Consider the following 23,403-nt stretch of genomic DNA (forward strand, 5'->3'; position numbering starts at 1 on the left):
TGGTTTCAGCTTGTACTGTCACAGGGAGCTGCTCACCATGTGACAGGCTACAAACAGCTCCAGCTCACCATTGGCACTGTAAGACCCTGGGCGTAAACTGTTTTAAAATCCTTTGTGCTAAGTCTGGTAGTGACACCCAGGGACAGGCTGCACTGTTCTTCTGTCAGATTTAAGTGGTGTCTAATTTCAACAGATTGGCCCTCTAGTTACTTGAGCTACTCCAGCCTCACTGGGTTCATGCATGATCTGCTGGGAGCTCCATGCAGAAGACCTGGCCACATTCAAGCAGCGGAGCATCTTGCAGGACCACAGCCCAGGCTAGTTGCCCTAAAAATCTGCTTCCTTGCTGTTAGACTGTTATTAGGGTCCCCCATAACCTAACCAAGCTGAGGAAATGCCTTTTCACAGCCATGATGAAGGCATGGAAGAAAACAAAGCTCCAGCCACATAATGCCTGCAGTGGCAGAAGGCAGGTGTGAAGCTGATGACATTTCAATGGTCATTGCAGCCCTCTTCTGGGTGAGGGAAAGGTTCCTGTGCAGCCAGCCTGCAAAAAAAATGGAGCTGACCAGTTGTAACTGCAAGTAGAAGTTGCCATCCCCCCTGCCCAGTTCCCCCTCCCCATATGTATAGTGCCATTGGTAAAATCTCTCTGCAGACTTCTCAAGTAGTTGTAAGCTGAGCACCCATAAAGCAGCCTTTCTCACATCTGGCTTGAGGTTACATGGTGCTAACCTACAGTGTGGGTGTTGAGCAAAGCTTTTCTGCTCTGCTGCAGACTTGCAGGGCTTTTAACAAGCCACAATGAGGGAGAGGGGTATGTAAGGACTTGAGGCAAAACAGAGTGCTTCACTAGTAATAGCTAAGTGCCATCATTGTAGATTTGTAGCAGAAATATCAAGATTGGTCTGGATGAAACATGAATGGAAATGTGTGTGCATGAACTGGAAGAAACAAGACAGTGAGCGTTAAAAGAATGGTCTACAATGATAACCAAGGATGTGACCGACAGCAGTAAAACTGGGTAAACACAGGCAAATATGGTGTTTGCAACAAGCCCACACCGCCTGCGCTCTGATAAGGCCCCTGTGCAGATGGCTCATCAGCAGAATGCCCGTGCTCTGATAAAAGCAGGATGACAGCAAGGTTGCTGCACATCCCAAGTGCCTTTCCTCCTCCTATGCTAGCAGGAGGACAGACCAGAGACACAGAAGTAGCTGAAATGAGGGAACAAAGGCACTGGACAGTGACTTTGCCCAGGGTTCTCTGGGGATGAAGTAAGCAAGATACTGATGCAAAAGAATCTCACAGTAATAACTCCTAGCTCCTAAAGATGACAACAGACCTATTCAAAATCTTATAGTCGCCACTGAAGAGGAATCCAAGAGATGCAGTGAGGACTTGGTACCTGGCACCCTTTGTCCCATGTTGCACACAAGTGATCGTGGCCAGACTGCCTGGACGCATGCAGCTTGGAGCTTGTGAGTATGAGGATGTGAGCGAGTGCGAATGAGAGAAATCTGAGGAATGAGTGTGACTGAAATAATTTTTCAAAATATATATCACCTTCCTATTCCATAAGGTCCTGCCCTGAGATTTGTTACATTAATCTCCTTTAAAACTACAGTTTAAAAACTGTACTCTATTCTTAAATGAGGAAGAGATATGGAACCTTTATTTGCTAATAACTGGTTTATAGTGCTGCTTCAGACAAATTAAACAGAGCTTAAGAACTTTCTATTTCAAAATGATCAGTGATACAAAAATGTTATTGTGCCCAAACAGGGCTGTGAGAGACTCTCTGAATATTGAAAATTTGGGGGCAAAAATATCGGACAAAAAAGTGCAAGGAAAGGTATCAGACATGTTCAGTGATGGAAAGTGCAAAGCCGCAACTACTCAGCAGGCTTTTGCCTTTGCAAAGGCCAGTTCCCACAAGAAGTGTGGTGATTTCCAGTGTATCTGTACAAAGGGTGAGCAGGTCATGGCCCAGGAGGAGACCTACTGCTGAGAACCATCTGAATACAAGTGGCGTGGGATCCTAGCCAGCCAGTTTATAAATGTTTTCAAAACTAGGGCTCCCACACCTGCTCTGAGGAGACAGCCACACAGATTTCTCTTTGTAGGATACAATTACCTTACAACTTCTATTTCTCCTTCAGCTTGTTACTCCTTAGTTCCACATTTCACATCTCCTTGAGCAAGTGCATCTCTTTTGGGGACCAAATCCTGTTTTCCACATGTGTTATTGTCCATATGAATAACTGAAGTTTGAGTTAATTTTTCATGTTTGTCTTATTTTTCCAAGTTGTATCTCATATCGTTTCCTGTGTAGGATGGTGGTTTCCATAGATACCTTGGGTTATTTATCTATCCTCTCTGGATGTGCAGTTCCTCCCAATGAGTTACAGTGCAATTTACCATTTTCATTTGAGGTCTTTGGTCCTTCATCCATATCAGTGATAAACTGATTGCTTTGATGCTGCTTTTCTAATGTCCTGTCATCTTGATATGTTGCCTTGTGCTTTTATATGGCTCTCAATCCACACGATAAAACTTCTGTTCCAGCCAGTTTCTGACTTAAAAAATGGTGACATTGCATATCTGTGTTAGAATTTTGTACCAATAATTGCTGGAAACTTCAGCTCAGCTCTTCTCTGCTATGGGTAACTTGATACAGAACAGTGTTTTAGTTCTCTTTGTTCTTCCCTGCTTGTGGTAGGAGAAATTTTATGGAAGAAAAAAATCTGGCAAAGTATTCAGGATCAGTTTGATTCCTATCTGAAAGCTTAACCAATACTGAATAATATTGAGATGGCTCTCTCATGAGTTTCCTCTCTTCATCCTGTTTCTACCTTGCCCCAGAGGAAAGCAAATGTCCTGGATTGTAGAGGTAAACGCAAAGATGAGTCACTGCTTGATGTTTAGTGGTGAGAAAGTTGACCACTATCAGTCTTCTCAAATCCTAGCAGCAGCCAAGAAAAGCCTGGTTACAGCATAAGTTAGAGCTTCCTTCTTCAGGGCTATTCTGTTCTTATCTGGGAGTTTACTTCCCAAGTAGGGCTGTCCTGCTGATTTAGAATCGCAAGAAGTGATGCCAAGGCAGCTCCAGGCCACATTTAAGGAATTACAAAGGAGACCATTAAAGTCACAAGTTTGCTGATTTATAAATGAATTTGTTTTTTCTCTTTCTCCTTTGTCCCAGAGCTGTTAATAAATAGCCTTTTAAATCCCCCTTGTCCTGCAAGAGACGTGAGGAAAAGTCTGTGCTCAGACTTTTGTTATGCTAACTTGCTGTAAGTGCTGCTGCTAGCCTGGGGGTCCTGGGACTGAAGGGAGGGCTCTGTGCTTTGAGCTTGGGACCTCCTGGAGCCAGAAGAACTGCTAGGCTAGATGGGCTCAAAGAGGCCAAGAAGTGCAGCGCAGCAGCAGGGAAGAAGCGGACCTTGTAGCTGCCTTTCTTGGGGGCCCAAGTTTGGCCATTCCTGTTGCTGAAAGGCTGTGACCATCTCAATAAGAGTTGGTAGCTCTTTTCCCTATTGGAAATCTCTCCTTTCGCTGGAGTGATTGTGTTACAAGCTTGCCAGCTTTTCAGCTGAAGTAACCTCCATTTTATTGGCTTTTGACAGGAGAGAACTCCAATTTCTCTACCCTGCTATGCGTCTTCTGTAGACACATGGCCCAGAGCAGAAACCTGGAAGCAAATGCTGTGGAAGAGCATAGGGGTAGGTCAGGGACTTTTCTGCTTACAGTTTCTTGCAGGGAATGGAGAGCAGCTCGTGCTTGGCGAGAAGCTGTAATGTCTGTTTGCTGGTTCCAGTCCTGGGCTTGGTCTCTGCAGATGTTTGGGAGGCTTCCCCGGGAGGCTGCTCAGTCACCCGGTGTTGGGCAGGGTCTAACGCCTCCGGAGCAGCCCCTTCTATAATGCATGCAGGCAGGGCAGCTCAGGGGCTTGTTGGAAGGATGGGTTGTTATGACAGTCCCTTGTCCTTGTTACCGCTGTGTGCCCATGCTGTCTTATCTAAAACACGTCACTTATATTTTGAACTGTTTGAGTCAAGGACCTTGTAAAAATAAAGAATGAAGAAATAGAAATTGAAGGCGAAACTATGGTGTGATTTATAAATGGATTTCCTTTCCTGAGCCTAATTCTCCCTGGGATTCACTGTGTCTCTTCTTCCAATAAGTAATCTGAACTTTCTAGATTAATGAGATCCTGTGCCAGACAATTCATCCAGCAAAACTCCTTTGCTGTTTTGTTCCAAGTCTGGATGAGACTCCAGCCTTTGCAACATTCTCTTCTAACCATAAGCATTTAGGTTCATATTTAACTTTTACTATTTTCCCAATCTGCTTTTTATTGCCTTTGCAACCTCTAAGAAATACTTCTTCTCTCACATTCAGACACTATTTTGAGGCCCTTGCCCTGCAACAGACTTTGGTCCCCTGTTCTTCCCACTGGTTGTCCCTAAAAATACCACGGGATAATTTGTTTCCTGCTATTTGAAATGGAAATAGTAGCAGCTTGAGGAACAGAGCATGATATTCATGCCAAATATCATGAGCTGAATTCTCCCCATGGTTTGTGGGAATCCCAGTTATTAAAGCTGACCTCTGAGAAATCATTCTATTTTTCCATAAAGCCTAGACAGTAGAAGCACTCCTCAGCAGGAGACAAACTATCCCCAGCTGTTCCCTGTATCACATCCTGCTGTAAGGAAAGTAGATACCAGTGCTGACAGCTGGAGGTAAGTGGGCAAATCTGGAAATGTTTAATTAACTAGAGAGCAATCTATCTTATGCACACACTCTTAACCTTTGCCTTGGCTTGTGGAAGGGAGAGAGAGCAAGGTTGCTGCCCTACCTTGATAGCAAGTGGCTCTTCACTTCATCTGCTAGAACTAATTGCAAATTGGAGGTCCCTACTTCCATCCCCCCTTGCCCCCCCCCCCCAGGTGACTAGTAAACTCCCTGGGCATCTAGTAGGCAAGAGACATGCTCCTCGAAAAGAACAAGCTGTCCTGGAAATTGCACTTGCAGCAAGTGTGGCAAATCCAGGTGTAGGCAGATTCCCATCCTCAGATGAGTGTCACAACAGTCCCCAGCGTATGCACTCATGCGCTGGGCTGGCCAAGGAGCGCGTTTTGCCTGCCCCTCTGTGTGGGGTCCAGCTATTGTGGCCTTGCTGTAAAGTGGATTTGCCGATGACTCTGCTCTGCTTGTGCTGGACCAGCCTGAAACACTCTGGTTGTGCAGTTTGGTCTCCAGCACTTTCCAGTCCCAAGTGGGAAGTGAAACTTTGGGAGGTAAAGTGGTTGCTGTGCTCTGCAGAAACGCTTAGGAAGCTCTTGGTCTCGGCGCGCTGCAGCAGCACGGGCAGGCTGGTCTCTGTTTCGTTGCATGTGGCACTTTGGATAGGCGCGTTGTTTTTTGGAGGCAAAATACTGCTGGGGAAGTAAGCCCCTGAAAAGCGGTAGTGTTGCGAAGAGCAGAGGGCGAATCCAGGAATCGGCAGTTCTCAGGAAGGCGTCCTTGAGATGTGCAAACATCTCATGGCTTTGCCGCAGGAAAGGGCAGCTGTTCGTGGGGAGGAAGTGCAGGGAAACTGGTGGCTGCTGGGAGGGTGTACTTTGACACTGGGAAGTGCTGTGGGTGCTAAAGGCACTGTGGGTGACAATGGGTTTGGGTGTTTTCTCTCTGCGGTCGGTCCCCCTGCCAGAACCTCCTGTTGGGGGTCAGCAATATTTACAGTGCTCAAGATTTTGTGTTTTCCAGGAAGTTTCTGAACTTTCTGACCCATTGTGGGTAGTGAAGGATAAAAAATTAAACAGTTGTCCTCGAGGCTATTTCCCTTCTTTTGTCATGGCAACTTTGGCTTCCTCCTGGTGCAGGAGGCTGAGGGGGCACAGGGAATGGGGACTGCTCTGGGAGGGTGACAGGGTGAAGGGGTGCACAGGAATGATTCTCACACTGCCTGACCTTCTTAAAGCAATGGCCTTATCTTAAACAGCGGGAGCTACAATTAAATAGTTGAACGTGATATGTGTGCAGGGATGAGCCTGGGAACGAACAACCAAAGCCACAGCAGGTGAAGGCAGTAGTTAGTGCCTGTTACCAGTCGTGAAGCCAGAGTTAGTGAATAGCAAGACTGTTAATACAATTAGGAGAAAAACTATGATATGATGGTAGATTTCAGTGAATGACAGTGTAATTCCTCAAAATCAAGGATGACAATCTCATAACTTGTAATTTCACTTTCAGAACAAGGGAATTTTATATAGGCACTGATCTTGGTAGAGAAAGAGATCTTAATAAACTAAGAATTATTACTTATAGGCAAGCATTAAGTAATGCACATTGTTTGTATATTAACAAATAATGTCTAGTAGCTCTTTAAAGAAGTGATCTCCCAAATTTAAAAATATTTGAGCTGAGTCAGCGGAGTGAGAATTTAAAATAGCTGAATACGAATGCTAATCAGAAGCTGTCTATTAACTTCTTCCTCTATTCCCCAAAAGCCTTAATCCAACAGTTGAAAGTTATGCTAATTTAAAAAATAAAAATATCTGTAAAAAAAAAAAAGAGGCAAATTTAAGAAAACAAGGGAAGCTGATTGCAATTAATGTAAATTTAAAGTTAGGAAGTGTAGAATATGGTCAAAGGAAGTATTAGGATAAATTTGCAGCCAGTGGAGTTATGAATGATAAAGAAGAATTTAGAGCATATTGAGCACAAAAGGAAACCTGGCAGCAGTATAGGTCTGTTGGAAGCTGACATATTAGAGCTATCAATAATAATAAAGCTGAAAAGGTGGCCATTCTTGATGCTTCTTTTTTTTGCAAAAGACAGATGTGTTTGCATCATCTGATAACCAAATATATTAAAGAAATAACTTGGGTGATAAACTTTGCGAGTGGGGGGAATGTATTGAATTTTCTAGATATTTTGTGATGAAATTTCAGGTTTTGTGGATAATAGTAATAAATCTACTTCAGTTAAAACATAGTTTTGGTAGGCTAGGAGCAGAAAATCAGTAACGGAAGATTGAGGTAAATGATAACAGTTGTTCCTTCTGATCTGAAAACCTCTTTTATCTGTGAATCCTAAATAGGGTATGGACTTAGCTTAGTAAACATCGTTTAAACGTGATAATTAACTATTTAGTGGCCACTGTGTCAGAAATATCCTGCTACTTGTTGGTTGTATTTGAGTGTCTCAGTCTGACGGCCGGGATGTAAAAGAGAAGAATATCTTCCTACTGCGAGACTATATAACGAACAGCATCGGCGTCAGGAAGGTTTTGGTGGGGAAGGCGAATGCCAGCCGTGTAATAACAGGGAGGAAGACATCGCGCGGGGATGGGAGGCTGGGGGGGGGGGGGGGCCGCGATCTCGGCTCCTCTCTCTGCCTGGTGAACGGCTCGGGGAGGCGGAGAAGCGCCTCCGAGGCTGCCGGGGCGCCGTGGGAACGACTCCCGGCGGCAGGAATGCGCTTTGCGCGCCGCGCTGCCCGGGGGCTTGGCGGCGGCGCTGCCCGGGTCGCGGCGGCTCCTGCCCGCAGCCCCCCTGCCATCGCTCCTGCGGCAGCAAACCCGTGCCGCAGCGCCAGTGGGAGCGAGGGACGTGGGGCTCGGCGCTGAGCACAAAGCCCCTCTGTGTCGCCTTCCGGCCAGGCGGTCGGCTGCGGGAAGGCAGAGAAGGGGCCTGTGTGCTGCCGGCTCCTTTGTTTCAGGATCTTGCTGCTGCTCAGCTTTTGCTGCCTCTAGCACCCTCCAGCTCGCAAGGATCGCCCTGCGCTCTTTGCCAGGAAAGTAGTGAGGGCTCGTCCAAGAGGTCCTGCACAGTTTCCCAGGGCCCTATCCCAGGCACAACTGTAAAAGGACCAAAAGGATGGGGTGCTCCCACCCCGAGCAATGCTGTAGGTATGGACAGCAGGGTGGTTGCAGGGGCAGCAGAAGTATGAGAGGAAGGAGGACAGCGTTAGGTTTGGGTGCAGCCTGGAGCTTTCCTGGGAGCGGGGGAGAACAGACTTGTTCAAGCAACTGCAGCTCTATCCCGTGAGAGGAGTGCATACCCTTTGCATTGCTCCTTGCTCTTGGAATACTTATGAGTGCATCACCCTCCTTTTGCTACTTCCCTGCTTTCTGAACCCTAGGAAATAGAGCTGGGAGAAAAGAAAAGGAGTCACCCCCCAGCCCAAGGCAGGATCAGCTGGAATGGTGCCGAGAGAGGGGACCCAGCAACCCCCAGCCATTTTTCTTATGGCTTACCCATCCTTACTGCCAGAATTATTTTCCTGAAGTCTAGCTTGAACTTCACTGAAGTTCAGGCCCAACACTTTAGATTTTACCTCCAGTAGACATGAAGAGTAGCATATGTTCCTTTTTTTTTCCCCGCTGCTTTTCATTTGTCTGAAGGCTGTTCACGTGTCTCCCTTGCTCTTCTCTTTCTAAACTAAACAATCCAGTTCCTTTGATCTTTCCTCATAGGTCAAGTTTTTAGGCCTCTGCTGCTCTTGTCCTCTTCTGGAGTTTCTCCAAGTGGTCTACATCTTTCTTGAAATGCAGTGTCCAAAATTGGGCATAGAAGTTCGTATAAGGCTTTACCAGTGTTAAATGGAGGAAGGATTACTTCATAAGCTACTATAGCTACAAGAATGTTTTCTCTGGAACTGCTGCTTAACTAGTTGTTTACCACTTTCTTTGTGCAATTGATAATTTCTGAGTGTTATATTTGCTCTTGTCTGTACTAAACAGAGTTGGATGTTTTCCCCAGGCTCTCTCCTCCATTTGTCAAATTTATTTGGAATTCTAATCCTAAGCATGCTTTTGCTCCCAGCTTGGTATTATCACAAATGTAAGGGCACGTTCTTTATTCCATCCCCCAGCTTGTTTACAAAAGCATGTGGGTACATGGCAAGGACTAGTTAAAGCACTCTGTCTGTCTAGCCTAGATGCACGAGTCTGCAGTCTTTTGAGACTTGTAGGCAGGGCTGTGTGATGTCAGTCAAGTGTCTCTGAGAGATGATTTCTGAGCAAAAAACATGATAATGTTTTCACAAGCCTCTAGCAGCCTAAGAAAAGAGTTTTGAGGAATCTGAAGTGCTCCACTTTTGCAATATGTTTTGGCCTGAAACAGGTGGTTTATGTTATTTTGCAGCAAAATCTTCCCATGTAATGTGACCAGGTCCATGGAAATGTTTGAGGAGCATGTGTGGATGAAAAAAGAGGCAGATGAAGACAGGAAGTCAGATGGGGACAGAACTGAGCAATAGGTTACAGAATTAAAACTTGTGTGGAGAAAATTTCAGGAGAATATTGATAAATGAAGTAGCTTGGCTTTTCCAAGTGCTTATGAACACAAATTTTGATCCCAGTGAGTCTGAAGAAAGGAATGCCTTTCAGGCCGGTGCCTCAGAAGCTGATGCAAGTTCAGCATCCTCGCTGAGCATACAGTTTCCCAGACAAATTTCATAATTAGAAAAGCTCACTTTCCCTCAGTGGGAAGATAATGCGGGTACCCCATATACACCCTTGGTAGAACGGCAGCACTAGCCATTTGCATCCTCTTTCACTGCCATCACTGCAGGCAGAACTTCAGACACGAGCTCTTGCAGTTACTAAATATGCACAGACCATGTTGTGAAGTTGCTCTCTACAGGGCTCTCTGCTGACCTGGGTGAGGTTCATTTGCAAGCACCTGCCCTGCAGCCTTGCTGAGGGATTCGGGCACCCTTCGGCCATGGGCGCCTGTGCTCATTCGGATGCTTCTGGCTGCAGCTGGCAGTCAGGCAGGCAAATTGTTGCTCCTTGCTTTAAAAACACAGTGGCAACTGATTCATTTCTGTACTGTTCCCAATTTTCCAGTCTTCAAGTACACCTGTTTCAGTGGGCTCTCAGGTTGAGGAACTCCACAGAATATATTTGCATTTGCTGGGCTGTGTGATTGCATGAGCAGCCAGCAGTTCTCTCCCAAAGAAGGGAAGTGTGCTTAGGAAACCAGTCATTGGAGAGGCTCCCAACAGACTGCAGCAGCTCCATGGGTGATCAGCAGCAGAGCTAATTGCCAGCTGATGGGCAGGATTAATAAAACACTGTCTTATTCTCTATTGTCACCCCAAAACTCATGGGCAACAGCCCATGTCTCTTGGACCCTCTCTTCCTCATAGCTTGCAGTCTGGCCAATTTGATTAAATGTAATCAAACGAGCATGAAGGTGACAGTGAGGAATTGTCTCTTGATGTGGCAGCTGAGCAGTTTATAGAAAGAGGATGCTCTTGCAGGGGGACCTCCTGTGATCCCTTCTGTAACAGGCTGGCTGTGAATTTCTGAAGAAAAGAGGAATCATTATCTTTACCTGTTATACTAAGCCAGAGCTTAGAGCTGTATTTGTGTTCATTAGAGGTGATGGGTCGCAGTGAGGCTATCTGAACTGAGCACGCAGACCTTTGGCCCATGGCCTTGCACTGTACACAGCATCTCTCCTTTTCTGTTTGACAGTCCTAACTTCAGTCCTTATGTCAGCCTCTGTTATTGCAGCTCTGGAAGCAAATAGTTGCCTGATTTCTTTTAAGATTTGTTGTTAATTCTTGTTGGGTAAGAAGGGAGTCAGGAGGTGGGCAGCCTTGGCTGCGGGTGACATCTCCTGGCTCACAGACATGCCAATGACTTAAAGTGATTTCAGCTGGAGGAACAGTTTCCTATTTGTCTTGAAGCTCTACAGGACAACAGGGACAATCCTGCTTGCTTGCCTTCACACAGAGCTGCCTCCCACGCTTGTGCCGTCTTTCCTGGGTTATTCACTGAGAGCAAAAGGGTTTCTGCAGCAAAACTGCTGTCAGCTGAAGTGGTTGCCAATGTCACTCTCAGTCGATGGCTAACTCAGAGCCAGAAAAGTTATTAGATCTGTTTATGTTCTGGGCCCTGCACCAGTCACTGGATGGAGCTAGTGGTAACCCTGCGAAAAAAACAAAGAGACCAAAATTAGAAACAGGCAGAGATGCCTGAGCAGCTGGGCTGTGCTCCAACATCTGGAGAGTGCTCGATGCCTCTGCAGCTGGGCAGGACTCCAGCACCAGGCAGCTCTAAGCTCTGGGGTGGAGAAGAAGAAAAGCAGGGTAACTTGCTATGCCTACTCACAGCCTTACATGATTTTTCTTATCTTCGTTTACAGTGGTCACTATGGGAGAAAGCGCGGAGATTTGTCTCTTTGGGTTTGGGCTTCCAGAGGTGGAAGTTTGTGCCTTCTTAATCTTTAGCTGAGGAAAACTGCTGCTGGAAAGTCCTAGGGCTGGCGAGTCGCAGAGGTTGGTAGTGGTGGTACTGCCCAACTCGGTGGAGATTGAGCAGTGTATTCAGCAATGTTAACATAGGGAGCTGGAGGATTACGGGAAATAAGTTAATTCCCTAGTCATTGCAGCTCCTGCTGTTATGCCTAGACATGAGGGAGCTAACCAAGCCTATAGGAAGGGGAACTTGTTCCAATACCTCTGCTTTCTGAGCAAATGGCAGGTGAGTTTTTTTTTTTTTTTTAATTGCATTAAATTCTGTATCTGGATTTGCAGTGTTTCTCAAAAAAAAATCATGTCTGTATACTTAAAAAACCCCTTTTTTTTTGGAGGTTATTTTGCTAAGTTACCTTTTGGGCTATGTGTATCACTTGCATGACACCTTTTTGTGTGTGAAATGTTTCAACAAAGTACTGTTTGGTAGCATTAGAGTTCATGCAGATCAATGCTCTGGTAAGGGATACAACAATGAACTCATGTAATTACAACCCCAAGAGTCCTGGCAAGGGTTTATGATATTGAATTAAAATTCAGCAGGCAGAATTCATGTTCAGGGTTAAGGCAATAATGTGCCTTGGAAAAAAAAAGACTAATCTCAGGTTGAAGGTAGGAAACATAATTACCATTATGTCTCTGCCTACAGACAAGGGATTTCTACGCATCTTTATTCGAATAGTCCATTTTAGTAGGAAAATCATTTCTGATTTGGTGCTAATGCTGCTACTTTCAAAGTGTTGTTGCTGAAAAAGAACAGCAGAAAAACAATCCCAATCACAACAAGTGAGCTTGAAAGTCTCGGAGCTGATGCAAAGGCACCCATCCTTCAATCCTACAGCACTAAACACCCAACATTAGTGGCTGCCTCGCGGCAAGATCTCAGAGTATGGGTGGCAATGTTTACGTGGATTGGCTATGCAACTGTCAGTGGTAGTTCAGTTTTCAGGCGTGCTGGCTTCACATCCGTATCGTGCAGCTTACTATGCACTAAATCATCTGTTTGTATTCAATTTCCTGGTGTTAAAATAATTGTGTCTTCAATGGACGTATTCAGTGCTATCATAAGCTGAGCCAGCCTCTATCTTCATCAAGAAGAAAAATCTCCCAGCAGTTTTACTCCGGCATCTCTAACCACTTCAAGCCACGAGTTCTGAGGCTTTTTTGAATAAAGCTGTATAAAATGCTTTCTTCCCTCCTGTCTGGGATGTGCACTAGGCTATTTTTTTAAGCTGCATTTTTGGAGCTATTGGCAAGCATGCTGTGCCTCTAGCAGGCACTCCCGAAAGTAACACCGCTTCCAAATTTCACAGTTAGCCTCGGCGGATTTACACATGAGCATGATGAGAAAGAGCCCAAAGCTCCAGGTCAGTGTTAGGTTTCTTATGGACCTGCCTGGTGGTGGTGGTGGGTGGGGGGGAGGATTTCAAAACAAGTTCAGCCGGCACTTTTAGGTCCCATTCTTTTTAGGTAGGTGGGAAGAAAATACCTGTCTGTGAATGTAAAGTTAGAGATTTCCAGAGCTCCGTTGCTTTTTTCATGCAGGCCAACTTCTGAAAGTAACCCTCAGATTTTGGATCATTTCTAAGGTTGGGTAACATTTTGTCTATAGTTCTGGTGTCTGGAACTAACTCTCATGTGAACCCAGACGCCATTCCTGTTCGGGACTTGACAGCTTTTCATATTTATATGGCATGCTGTGGAGTGCCAGGTTGGATTTGGAGCATTGACGCAATATGGCCTGAGGGCTGGAGAATGAGCTCTGGAACTCAAGTTTTGGCATGTGGACGCAAATCAAGTTCAGTTACCTCACCTGGAGCTTGAACATGGAATAAGTTGCCCAAGTTAAGGTGTTTACTTTCACAGAGGTATGGTGACCCATAGCATGCTCTAAATGTCTCCTAAACCTGAGTGTTTGTGTGTAAAAAGAGGAACTAGCACCTGTGTGAGCAGTTGGACTATCAGTGCTTTTGAATATGGAACACCAGTGCTGGAAAAAATGAATTTCAAGCCATAGCGGGAGCGGGCATGTCCCCTAGATTGCTGAAGCTATTTGTTCAGTTGTAGTTGGTGAATTTACAGCTGGATTATAAATGTGGAAAATACTTTTGCTGATACCCTCTCTGGAGCTGTGTGTTGTAGATGGTATTTTATTAAATATACCCGATGGGCTGAGCCTGAGCTATGAAGTGAGAATTCCTTCATGGGATATATGAGTGACACAAAGGTGCAAAAATATAAAAGAGAGTATTATGCCAGCTGCTAACAAATGTGGATATATATATCGATAATATATATGCTGGTTCTGAAAGCTCAAATGCCATGTTGGTTCTGAATTATTTCCACCAGCCATAAATGGCTTTGTTAGAGAATTCTACTGCTAAGCATGTGTTCTCAGACATAAAAAGTGGATTTGCTACATAGGTCATACCAAATGAATTAGTAACAGTTAAGGGATGAGATTGTTATGAGTTTAAATATTTTGCAATTAGAGTGATTTTAAAGCATGTAATGCTTAAAATACAAATTAACAATTAATGAATTTAATTAAGATTAATACAGGTTAATACATAATCTGGTCTTGTGAGATGTGGTATCAAAAATCTCTGTAGGTTTCTTAAAAAGGCTATGGAGTGCAAATCATATTTTCAATACATCATTGCCAAACTGCAAACCAGCATTGCTTAAACTGTGACTGAAATGTTAGATCTCCTAAGCATGTTATCAGTGATGAGGATGATGTAAGTTCTTACAAACGCTGTAAAATCCTGAAGCACAAAGTATGCTATGATGAATTGTCACAGGAGTTAAAGCTTTTGGCTCCAAACGACTATGCTGTTTATGTGTCAGCAGTATGTAATGTTCTTTTAGCATCTTAGTGATTAATGAACCAAGGGCAGAGCCGTAGCAGAAGCTGGTGCTTGCCCCATACCGATGCTTTTGCTCTACCATTGCTCAGTCGCATGCAGTTATTTCAAGGACCGGTTAACCACAAGCTCCATCTTCAAGTTCTCCTTCATCACCACTGAGCACAGGGCAACCCGTGGAGATGCAGCGCGGCCCAAGAGAGTAGATCCATGGGACAGCAGGGCTGAGCTCTGCCTCCATGAAATCCCACATGACAGAATGGAGCAGGAGACCAGTGCAGGGGCTGGCAAAGGTGGATGGGGACCCAGCTTGCAAGTCAGTGCTGCTACCACTATTCAGACTCAGCACGGATGCAGAGCAGTAGCACTCAGCATGGGCACAGGTGCTGCAGAACAGAAAGGGACTGTGGGAGCATGCCTGAAGTCCTTTGGGGTGAAGTAAGATGGGTACTGGGATACTAACAGTCTCCTTTTTTTTGTTGTTGTTGTAGTCACAGGTACCAAACCAAAGATGTCCTGGACAAGAAAGATTCTGCTCATCCTGGGATTTCTCTCTACTTTGGCTGCAATTGCTTTAATTGCTGTAGCAGTGACCCAAAACAAGCCACTTCGGAAGAATATTAAGGTATTATGGGGTGGGGTGCTTATAGGAAAACAAGTGAAGTGGAAGAGATAGGGGCCCATGTGCTCCAAGGCACCTCGCTGTCCTTGCTGGGTCTGGCTAATCTCTCTTTCTGACTCCATGCACCTAGCAAAAACAGATGCAGCTTCCCAGGGGATCATCTTTTAAGTTCTCAGTCCCAGTGTTGCTACTTGTGTGCTCTCGCATCCTTTTGATGGAAACTTTGAACTGAAGTGCTACTGAGAAAAACTGAGACAGCATGTTCCTACAGCCACCAGATATGCAGTTTATTTCTGTTCCCACCCCTGTGTGTGAGACCACCATGTGCATGTGTCCAGTTCAATGGCTCAGATATGATGGTGGATCTGTTTTGTCCACAGTATGGGATTGTGCTGGATGCGGGGTCATCTCACACTAACCTGTATGTGTATGACTGGCCAGCAGAGAAGGAGAACAACACTGGGGTGGTGCAGCAGGTGGAGGTGTGTAAAGTCGAAGGTAAGAGGAGAAGAGGGAACTGTGGAAGGGGCATGGGAGGAAGAACAGATACGGCAGCCTAAAAGGCTGGGGGAGTAGAAACTTGGAGGAAGAGGCCAATAGTGAAAACAGTGTTACATCTGTGAGCTAATGTATCTCCCATTGCTTCCCACTGGGAGCTATATGTGCCTGCCCTTCCTGAGAGGAAAGTTGGTTCCATTTTTCCCTTCTTTTGGGATGCAAGGAAGTAAGTGGTTTTTGGAAAGAACTACTCTAAAGAATGCACTTTCCCTCCTCTAGGCCAGGTTTGCCCTCTGTTAAGGCCTCTGTGCAAGCCAGGCATTGTGCTTGATGGCCATGGTTGCTCAACTTGCTTTTGCATAGGAAATGGTTTATTGTTTTTTTATTATACTTAATTGCTACGTGGATATTGTATTGTTTAGGAAGGCATAAAAGAAGGTATAAAACGTGTCTCATTGAAGCCCTCATCACTAATTTCTTGCCTGCTCTGCACAGACTGGGTACAGATCCCAAGTGCTGCAGCCATCCCCACGTGTGTGGGGCTTCCTTGCAGCTCTTGCCTGCCATTGCAGGCACCCAGGCAGCGAGGCCCTGGCTGGCACAGCAGAATGGGAACTGCTGCCAGTCACGCGTCTGGTTAGAGAAAGGGTTGATGCTGTAGCATTTGTAAAAGACCTTAGGAGGGGAAAGAAATGACGTGGACAGGATTTTCCTGTTTAGTGAATTTATTGTGTGAGAGGTTTATGGGGTAAATCTTTGGCTAAGGCTAGAAAAATGTGATGGTTGAACCTGATGTTGCTGCCTCTGATAGTGATGAGGTTTAACGTACAGGGCTTGCGCCAGGACTCTGAGGTTATGCTTGGAGACTGTGAAATGAAGTGTCCTGATTTTTTTTTTTTTCCTTTTTTCTCCTCCCCCCTCCCCCCCTTCCAGGCTCTGGGATCTCAGGTTACTCCCAGGCCACAGAGAAGGCAGGCCCCTCTCTGATGCAGTGCTTACGGAGAGCTGAGGAGGTGATTCCCCCAAACCAGCACCCAGAGACACCCGTCTACCTCGGTGCAACCGCTGGCATGCGGCTTCTCAGGTACTGCAGGGCTTGTGGCCACGACCCTCCGCAGTGCCGAGCGTGGGGGCCCCACGGATGCTCTGCAGGTGCCTTTTGGCAGACTGCTGGGGCCGCCCTGGCCCTGGCAGGGACCCGTTCAGTCCTCAAAAAAGGCACAGCCCTGTCTGAGCCCTTGTGAAACAGAGCCTTGTAGCTGGCTGAAGACCTTTGAAATGCTGCAAGTTTGCGTTTTGCCCAAATACCCTCTGCTCCCCCTGCCCTCTCCAGGCCCAGCCTGTCCTGTCTTGCTAGAGTCTTCCTGTGCCTTCCCCTGCTTGCCCAGCAGATCCCTTTCTGTCTGCTCCCGCCTTCCCCTTTCGCCAGCACCCACATGCTATGCAGAGATGCCAGGAGGGTAGTCATCTCCAAGCTGGCGTATTGAGGGGATGCTCAGACATCGCCCACAGTCTAGTATTAGGCCTGATCCAGGATTTTTGTGCCCAAGAACGTATCTGCTTTCTGCAACTGTAGCAGTTGGTCCAGTAAGAGATCTTGCAACTCCCCACATACCTTGGCTCACGTCAGAGCTAAGTTAACTTTATAACCGTATGCATGTCCTTCTTTAATTAAGATATGTGATTTTCATGAAGTGCCCCAGACCTATTTCCTGACTGGGGCAGAGAGCTAATCTAATGTGTGTATTGCCAGCGGAAACTCCCCTGAGGTACCAAGTGGCATGGTTTTCCTCTGTAAGGGTGATGGTGAATATCAGGAGGAACATCTGTGGTGTGATCCCCTCTTCAGCGTGTGCTCTGGGAGAGCTGGGGAGCTCTGGTCTCTGCTCCAGTTCCTGCTCTCAGCTTCAGGGTCTGTAAGCACCAGGGCTGGTGATGGCTGTGCTGTCGGGGTGTGACCCAGAGAGGAATGAAATCAATTATAGCTGGATGTATCCCTATGAACTACTGTTCTATTATAATTAACTTTTGGTGGGGATTTGCAGTCAGCCTGCTCAGAGTAAAGCCCCTGGGTTGCAGAGAGCTGTCAGCCAGAGTCACTCAGTCCTTTCTTCCGTTCATCCAGCTTGGAGGACAAAAGTGCAGCTGACAAAGTCTTGTCCTCAGTAGAGAAGACACTACGCTCAGCTCCCTTCAACTTCCAGGGTGCCAGAATCATCAGCGGTCAGGAAGAAGGAGCCTATGGATGGATCACCATTAACTACCTGCTGGGCAGTTTCAAGCAGGTACTGTATCAATGGCAAGTCCGTATTTGAATCATTGGCTTACAACAATTTGTACACTATGCCTTGCAAGACAGTGTTGTAAGCATTAGCTTCCTTTTTAAGCCATTTAGCAGAGATCAGGAGTTTGCACATCTTGCCTCAGTGGTTATCGTGAAATACAATCCATCCACTCAGCCTTACTAACTGGTGTCAGGATGTACAAGTGTAGTCAGGCTTAAAGCACTGAAATAAAACACCAACATCTTTCCCATGGATACAGCATCCTCCTCACTTCCTGTTCTAAAATATTTCTGTGCCTGGGTAAATATCTGCAAAGTTCCACTAAAAACTACTTGGTATTTGACAATGACTCTCTACTATAGAGCTTATAAATTTTGGGGGAGCTAAAATAGTAAGCTGACTGTTTTTTCACATAACAGTTGTATTAGATAACATGTTCTTAATCCTCCTGTGAACACTCAGACATAATTCATCTGTTTTTCTGAGCCTGCAACTTGTTCTTCTGTCTTGCTCCACCTCACATCCTACCCCCCTGCTGTGGCCTTTCTTTCCTGTGTTCTGTGCTGCTGCTTCTCTCCTCCTAGATCTTTTGCCTTATCCCTGATTCTCTTTCTTTCTCTAAAATATATCCTCTCCAGGCCTGATGTATCTATCTTATTTGTTGTTTTCTTTTTTTAAGTCTGGGTGGACAAAATTTCTGCATACCCTGAAATCTGTAAGTGAGACATCAGGAGCACTGGACCTTGGAGGAGCTTCAACTCAAATTACCTTTGTACCAGATGAAATTCCTTACGAGTCCCCAGAGAGCTGGCTGCATTTCCGTCTCTATGGCAAGGACTACAAAGTGTACACACACAGCTTTCTCTGCTATGGGAAAGACCAAGCTCTGAAGCGGAAACTGGCCAGGGACCTACAGGCAAGTACCTCTGTGGTTGCAGGTGGAGATCCTGGATCCCCCAGCTTTGACATACTGCTGTTGCACAAGTTGCTGTATCCCAGCTAAATGTCTCATCCTCTAGACTGCATTTAGGAAAAGTCATCAACCTCCGTAAAGACTGGAGAAAAAGCTCAGGAGATAATAGCCAAGATTTTCAAAAGTACTACTGATTTGAGGTGCTGTGATTCTTGGGCATGGGATAACAGGAAAACTGTGCTTAACTGAAGTATGCAGGAGAGATAGTTTTTCACCATCTCTGAGAATCCCAAATGCACAGCAACTTCAGAAAGTATGGTTGAAAGTAATTTGCCCAAGGTCCTATAGGGAGGCTGCGCTAAAATAAGAAACAGTACCCACATTTCCCAAATTGCAGTTAATGCCTTAAAATCATCCTCACCACTTTGACCTGACGTGTATCTTGGTGTGATGCATGGTGACAAGGACCTTGTGGCGACCCATCCAAGGGCTGTTTCCCAGGGTGTTACTCTAGGGTGGAAGGTAATTGCTTGGGTTTATCTTAATTTCAGACCTCTGAGAACGGCAGCCTCCTCGATCCATGCTTTCACCGGGGGTATCAGAGGACTATAAATATAAGTGACCTCTTCAGAAACCCTTGTACATCAGCTGAGAAAAAGCAACTTCCTTTCAGCCAGCTGTACATACAGGGAGAGGGAGATTATCAAAAGTGCCGAAGAAGCATCCAGAATCTCTTTAACAAAACCGACTGTCCTTACTCCAGTTGCTCCTTCAATGGTATATACCTACCTCCATTACAGGGGGATTTTGGGGTGAGTCTGTGCATTCTTCAACTCTCTGTAACCCAGAATATCGGAAGAGCAGAAACTCAGAGTAATGCTAGAGTGTATTCTCCATGTCTGGGGCAGGAAGTCATTTACAAGATGTCTTTTTGGACATGTAACTACAAAAGTAGCACTGCACTTACTGTGAGGACAGAGCTTATAAGGGCTACCCGAGTAGCAATATCAGCCTAGCAGTACTGCAGCATTCTCATTTTAAGCAATCTTCTCTAGGCATCTCCTTGGCATGCTCCATTCACTGATTTGTTTTTCAAAGCGTCCTTCCTAATGGCCAGCACCAAGGGAGACAGTCCTTTCAGAATGTCACCTCTCCTGTTTGTAGCGATATTGGCTGCACACTGATCTCAGCAGCTGTCAAAATGGGATTGCAGTTGCGATGGCAAGTAGCATTCACTGGATGCCACATGGCACCAATGCATGGAGGAGAGGGGATTTACTGAAGTGCTTCAGGATGCTGTGGTTAGTGAAGTTCCTCCCTGCACCCCACCTTTTGGGGGTCCTTAACTGTCATCAGCTCTGAGCAGTGTATCTGGAAATGACATTGCTCTTGAAAATATACCTTCTTTTGTGTCTGTGTGTATTTCTTGTATTTCTGCATCTCTTCAAAAAAAGCTGCTTTCTGCTGTGGACTTTCCATTGTCCTGCTGGTGCTGCGGCCCAGTCGGGTGAAAATGTTCTTTCTCCTTCAGGCTTTTTCTGCTTTCTACTTTGTGATGAACTTTTTGAACCTGACAAGTGAAAAAAGCCCTGTTGCTCTGGACAAAGTGGCCAGCGCTGTTCAGAGCTTCTGTGCCCGGCCTTGGCAGGAGGTGAGTAACTCTTGCAGCAGTGGCTTGGGCTGCCTCTCTGTGACAGGGTAGAGCACCCATGTGGCAAGTGCTGCTGATATCTTCCTGTAGGACTAAAGGGTTGGCGGTAATTTCCTAGGCATGAGTAGGAAGATCCCCGCAGCACCTCCAGTGAATACTCAGATGCAAGCCAGAGCTGTGGAAAAACAGAGCTTAACTGACTTCTCTCTCCCTAGGTGAAGCCAGCATATCGTCAAATAAAAGAAAAGTATCTGAGTGAATATTGCTTCTCTGGGACCTACATCCTTTCTCTCCTGCAAAATGGCTATGAATTCACTGAAGAGAACTGGCAAAGAATCCACTTCCTTGAGAAGGTGTGTTTCTGGGGGGGGGGGGCTCTGCCCAGGTAACTCTTTGCAGCCTCTGCTGTACATCCTGACCCTTCTTCTGCAGGGGGTGCTGCTGCCCTGGCAATGCCGTGGGCGGCCCTTGCTCCTCTGGTGCTGATCCTGCTCCTCTCTCGTTTCAGATTGGCAGCAGTGATGCGGGCTGGACCCTGGGCTATATGCTGAACCTGACCAACATGATCCCTGCAGAGGAGCCCGCCATGCCCCCTCTTTCCCACGGCAGCTACGTGGGCCTGATGGTGCTCTGTTCCCTAGTGCTGGTGTCCGTGGTCCTACTTGCCTGGCTGCTCTTCCACAAGCCCAAGTGCCTGCAGAAGGGGATTGTGTAGGAAGCGCCGTGGGGGGAGAGGGGCTGTGGCAGTCTGGCTGGGCAGGGCTAGAAGCTCCCCTGCAGAGCTGGCCTTCTACTGCAGAGCCCCTCTTGCCTCTCACTGAAGCTACTGACTGCGTACAAGGGCATTGACGACTTCTGACTCGCACTTGCACTGACAGAGGTTGGGACACCAGGCTCGCCACCATGCTCTACCAAGGGCAAACAAGCTGGCATCCCCTTCTTGAATGGGTTGTACTTTCATTCACTGAAACTTTGCTGCTTGTTGTTTTTTGCCTTGCTCACTGCAGTTAAAGATAAGAGTGGCAGCAATCTTTGGGAGCCAGTGCTCCTGCAAGTGTAATCTCAGGGTCACACGTGCCACTGAGCTCTTGGAAGTGATCACACGTCAGGTGATCCAGCTCCTCCTCCACTGAGGCAGTTCCCTAGAGCCCTTCCAGGTCAGAAACAGCGCCAGCACGCCTCCAACTCGCCTCCCTGTGCCCTTATCCGTTGCAGCTCCACCAGCTGGGTACAATACCCAGCTGACCGCCCCAGAGGCTGGCCGTGCTCCTCAGTGCTGCTCTGGCACAAGAAGGATGGAGAAACAGAGTGTGCTGGTGGTCACCAGTCCTCAGCTGGGCTCGGGCAGGTGTCTGCTCCTTTCGCAGATGGCAAAAAGCCTCTTTCCCACGTCTTCCTGATGCTGTTGCTGGACCAAAGCAGGCTCGCTGTTATACTGAGCCATTCCCATGTCCCTAGGACAATTGTATACATCAAGACATGGGTTCCCAGCCAGGCATTTCTGATTTTTGTAGGAACCGTTCATACTGGCCAAGGATCCTGGACCAGTAGCTAGCACATGCTACAGGGACTCCGGTCCCATCCGCATGCCTACAGGTACCTACCCGCAAAAGCAATCCTGTCTTACTGTGCTGATCATACATCAGCCTCTGATCCAGGGAATATATTTATAAGGTCATGTTCCTTTAAAAAAAAGACATCTGGCAGCAGTTAACCAGCACAAAAACTCACAGATTAACTCTTTGCATCAGCAAAATGAGTGAAAATTCCCCTTTCCTTACTTCTTAGTGTAGATTTAACATCTCATAAGACCTAGGGCCTATAAGTCCACATACTGCAGCCCATCTTCTAGCACTCAAGTAGGGGGATGCCACTGATTGGGTTTATGCACCACTTCCATTTTTCCATTCTCTGGTCCAACAAAAAGAGAAGAGGTAAGTTGGAAATCTGTTTTTATAATGCTCAGAAACCACTGGTGCCTGTTTACCTGCCAAGAAATCTTCTCTCCTCCTAATAATCTGTATGTGCTAGAGCCCCAAAGAAAGCAGGTGTTGTGGGGAAAAAAGATGGCAAAGAAAGACCTTCACCTGTTTCCCCAAGCAAAGCTGCAGAAGGGTCGGGGGAGAACATGCAGTCAAGATAAACCTTTCTCCTTTCAGCAAGCCCCGTCAGAGCTCAAGGCTTTCATGCTCACCCAGGTTGTTCCTCTGTGCAGTGCAGGCCAGAGCAAGTCCCCCAGCCACTTCAGCTTCATGCCTAGAAGCAGAAGCTTTAACTTATTGAAGGACTTGAAAGCAAGGGAAAAATCTACCCTGTCTTATGTAAGATGTATGGGCAGTTCACTGTTCTTCCAAAAATCTGTGTCTTATTTCTGCTCTGAGTTGGTTGGCTTCAGCTGCTGTTGGATCTTGTTCTGTCTGTTTCAAAAAGATTAAGTAACTCTTTGCTATCAAAATCCCCCCCCTTTTTTTTCTTGTTGATGCTTGCAAGTCATCATCAAATCATATTAAATAGATTGACCTTCAGTCTGCAAAGTGCTTTGTCCTGACCTCAATTGTAGCTCTTGATTCAACTTTTTTGAAATTTTTGATATCTTTTTGAAGTTTGGATACCAAAGTTTGCAGCGAGTGGCAGTAGACTCTCTAATAGTGTATATAAAGATAATACCATTTGTTAAGGGTCTGTCCCCTCTTCATATAGCTCAGGGTCAGATCTGTTCTCTTAAGAGAATGTTTCATATGGGGCTATTTTGTTCAATTTAACTATTGTAACCAGGCCTTTTTCCCCTGCCATAGCATTCCAGAACAATCACTGTCTCGCAGTAAGCATTATTATCTTTTAACCTGAGATATTTTGCCTTCCACATGGCTGTACTGAAATGCATGCTATTCAAGGAATATTGCCCTAAGCAAGTGATCTAGATCAACCTGCAACTGATCTTTCTCCATACTGTTTATCCATTTACCAGTTTTTGTTTTATCTGCAAATATACTGAGACCTTGGGATTCATCTAGAACTGGAGTCTTCCTTCTGTTGTTTTCAGCAAAGATATATAGATGAGAGATTAATGGTATTTTTTGGCTATGGCTGGAAGGAATGTAGGAAGCGAGTGTGATCAGAGCTGCTTTGCCCTTCTGAGACACTGAGCTCCAGCCCTCCTTGCAACCCATTATATGTCCTGTGCCACCTTCCTTGTTTAAGAAGCCTCCATAAGCAGAGCAGGTACTCTGGAAAAATTTGTCTTGCCAGCGGACAGGTCCTTCTCGCTGCCTGAACAATATGAGAAA

General features: G+C 46.1%; 1 protein-coding gene across 6 annotated transcripts in view; it reads left to right on the forward strand.

The window, feature by feature from the left end:
• ENTPD1 (ectonucleoside triphosphate diphosphohydrolase 1) overlaps positions 1 to 23,125 on the forward strand; it is a 32,651-nt gene extending 9,526 nt beyond the window's left edge. The window contains exons 1-11 of one of the 6 annotated variants that reach the window (XM_067300091.1): positions 1,456 to 1,481; positions 4,644 to 4,748; positions 14,639 to 14,772; positions 15,150 to 15,267; positions 16,201 to 16,351; positions 17,393 to 17,552; positions 18,232 to 18,468; positions 19,017 to 19,277; positions 19,997 to 20,116; positions 20,332 to 20,469; positions 20,625 to 23,125. In XM_067300091.1, the coding sequence (XP_067156192.1) occupies positions 14,659 to 14,772; positions 15,150 to 15,267; positions 16,201 to 16,351; positions 17,393 to 17,552; positions 18,232 to 18,468; positions 19,017 to 19,277; positions 19,997 to 20,116; positions 20,332 to 20,469; positions 20,625 to 20,831 (1,506 nt within the window). In that variant the 5' untranslated portion in view covers positions 1,456 to 1,481; positions 4,644 to 4,748; positions 14,639 to 14,658 and the 3' untranslated portion in view covers positions 20,832 to 23,125. Of the gene's footprint in view, positions 1 to 1,134; positions 1,482 to 4,643; positions 4,749 to 11,232; positions 11,510 to 12,634; positions 12,648 to 14,638; positions 14,773 to 15,149; positions 15,268 to 16,200; positions 16,352 to 17,392; positions 17,553 to 18,231; positions 18,469 to 19,016; positions 19,278 to 19,996; positions 20,117 to 20,331; positions 20,470 to 20,624 lie in introns of those variants that run through there. The other 5 variants (XM_013955014.2, XM_067300090.1, XM_013955015.2 and 2 more) reach the window with 5 other exon arrangements.
• Positions 23,126 to 23,403: the final 278 nt, after the last annotated feature.

The sequence above is a fragment of the Apteryx mantelli genome, chromosome 7, assembly GCF_036417845.1.
Source record: "Apteryx mantelli isolate bAptMan1 chromosome 7, bAptMan1.hap1, whole genome shotgun sequence".
NCBI classification, from domain to species: Eukaryota; Metazoa; Chordata; class Aves; order Apterygiformes; family Apterygidae; genus Apteryx; species Apteryx mantelli.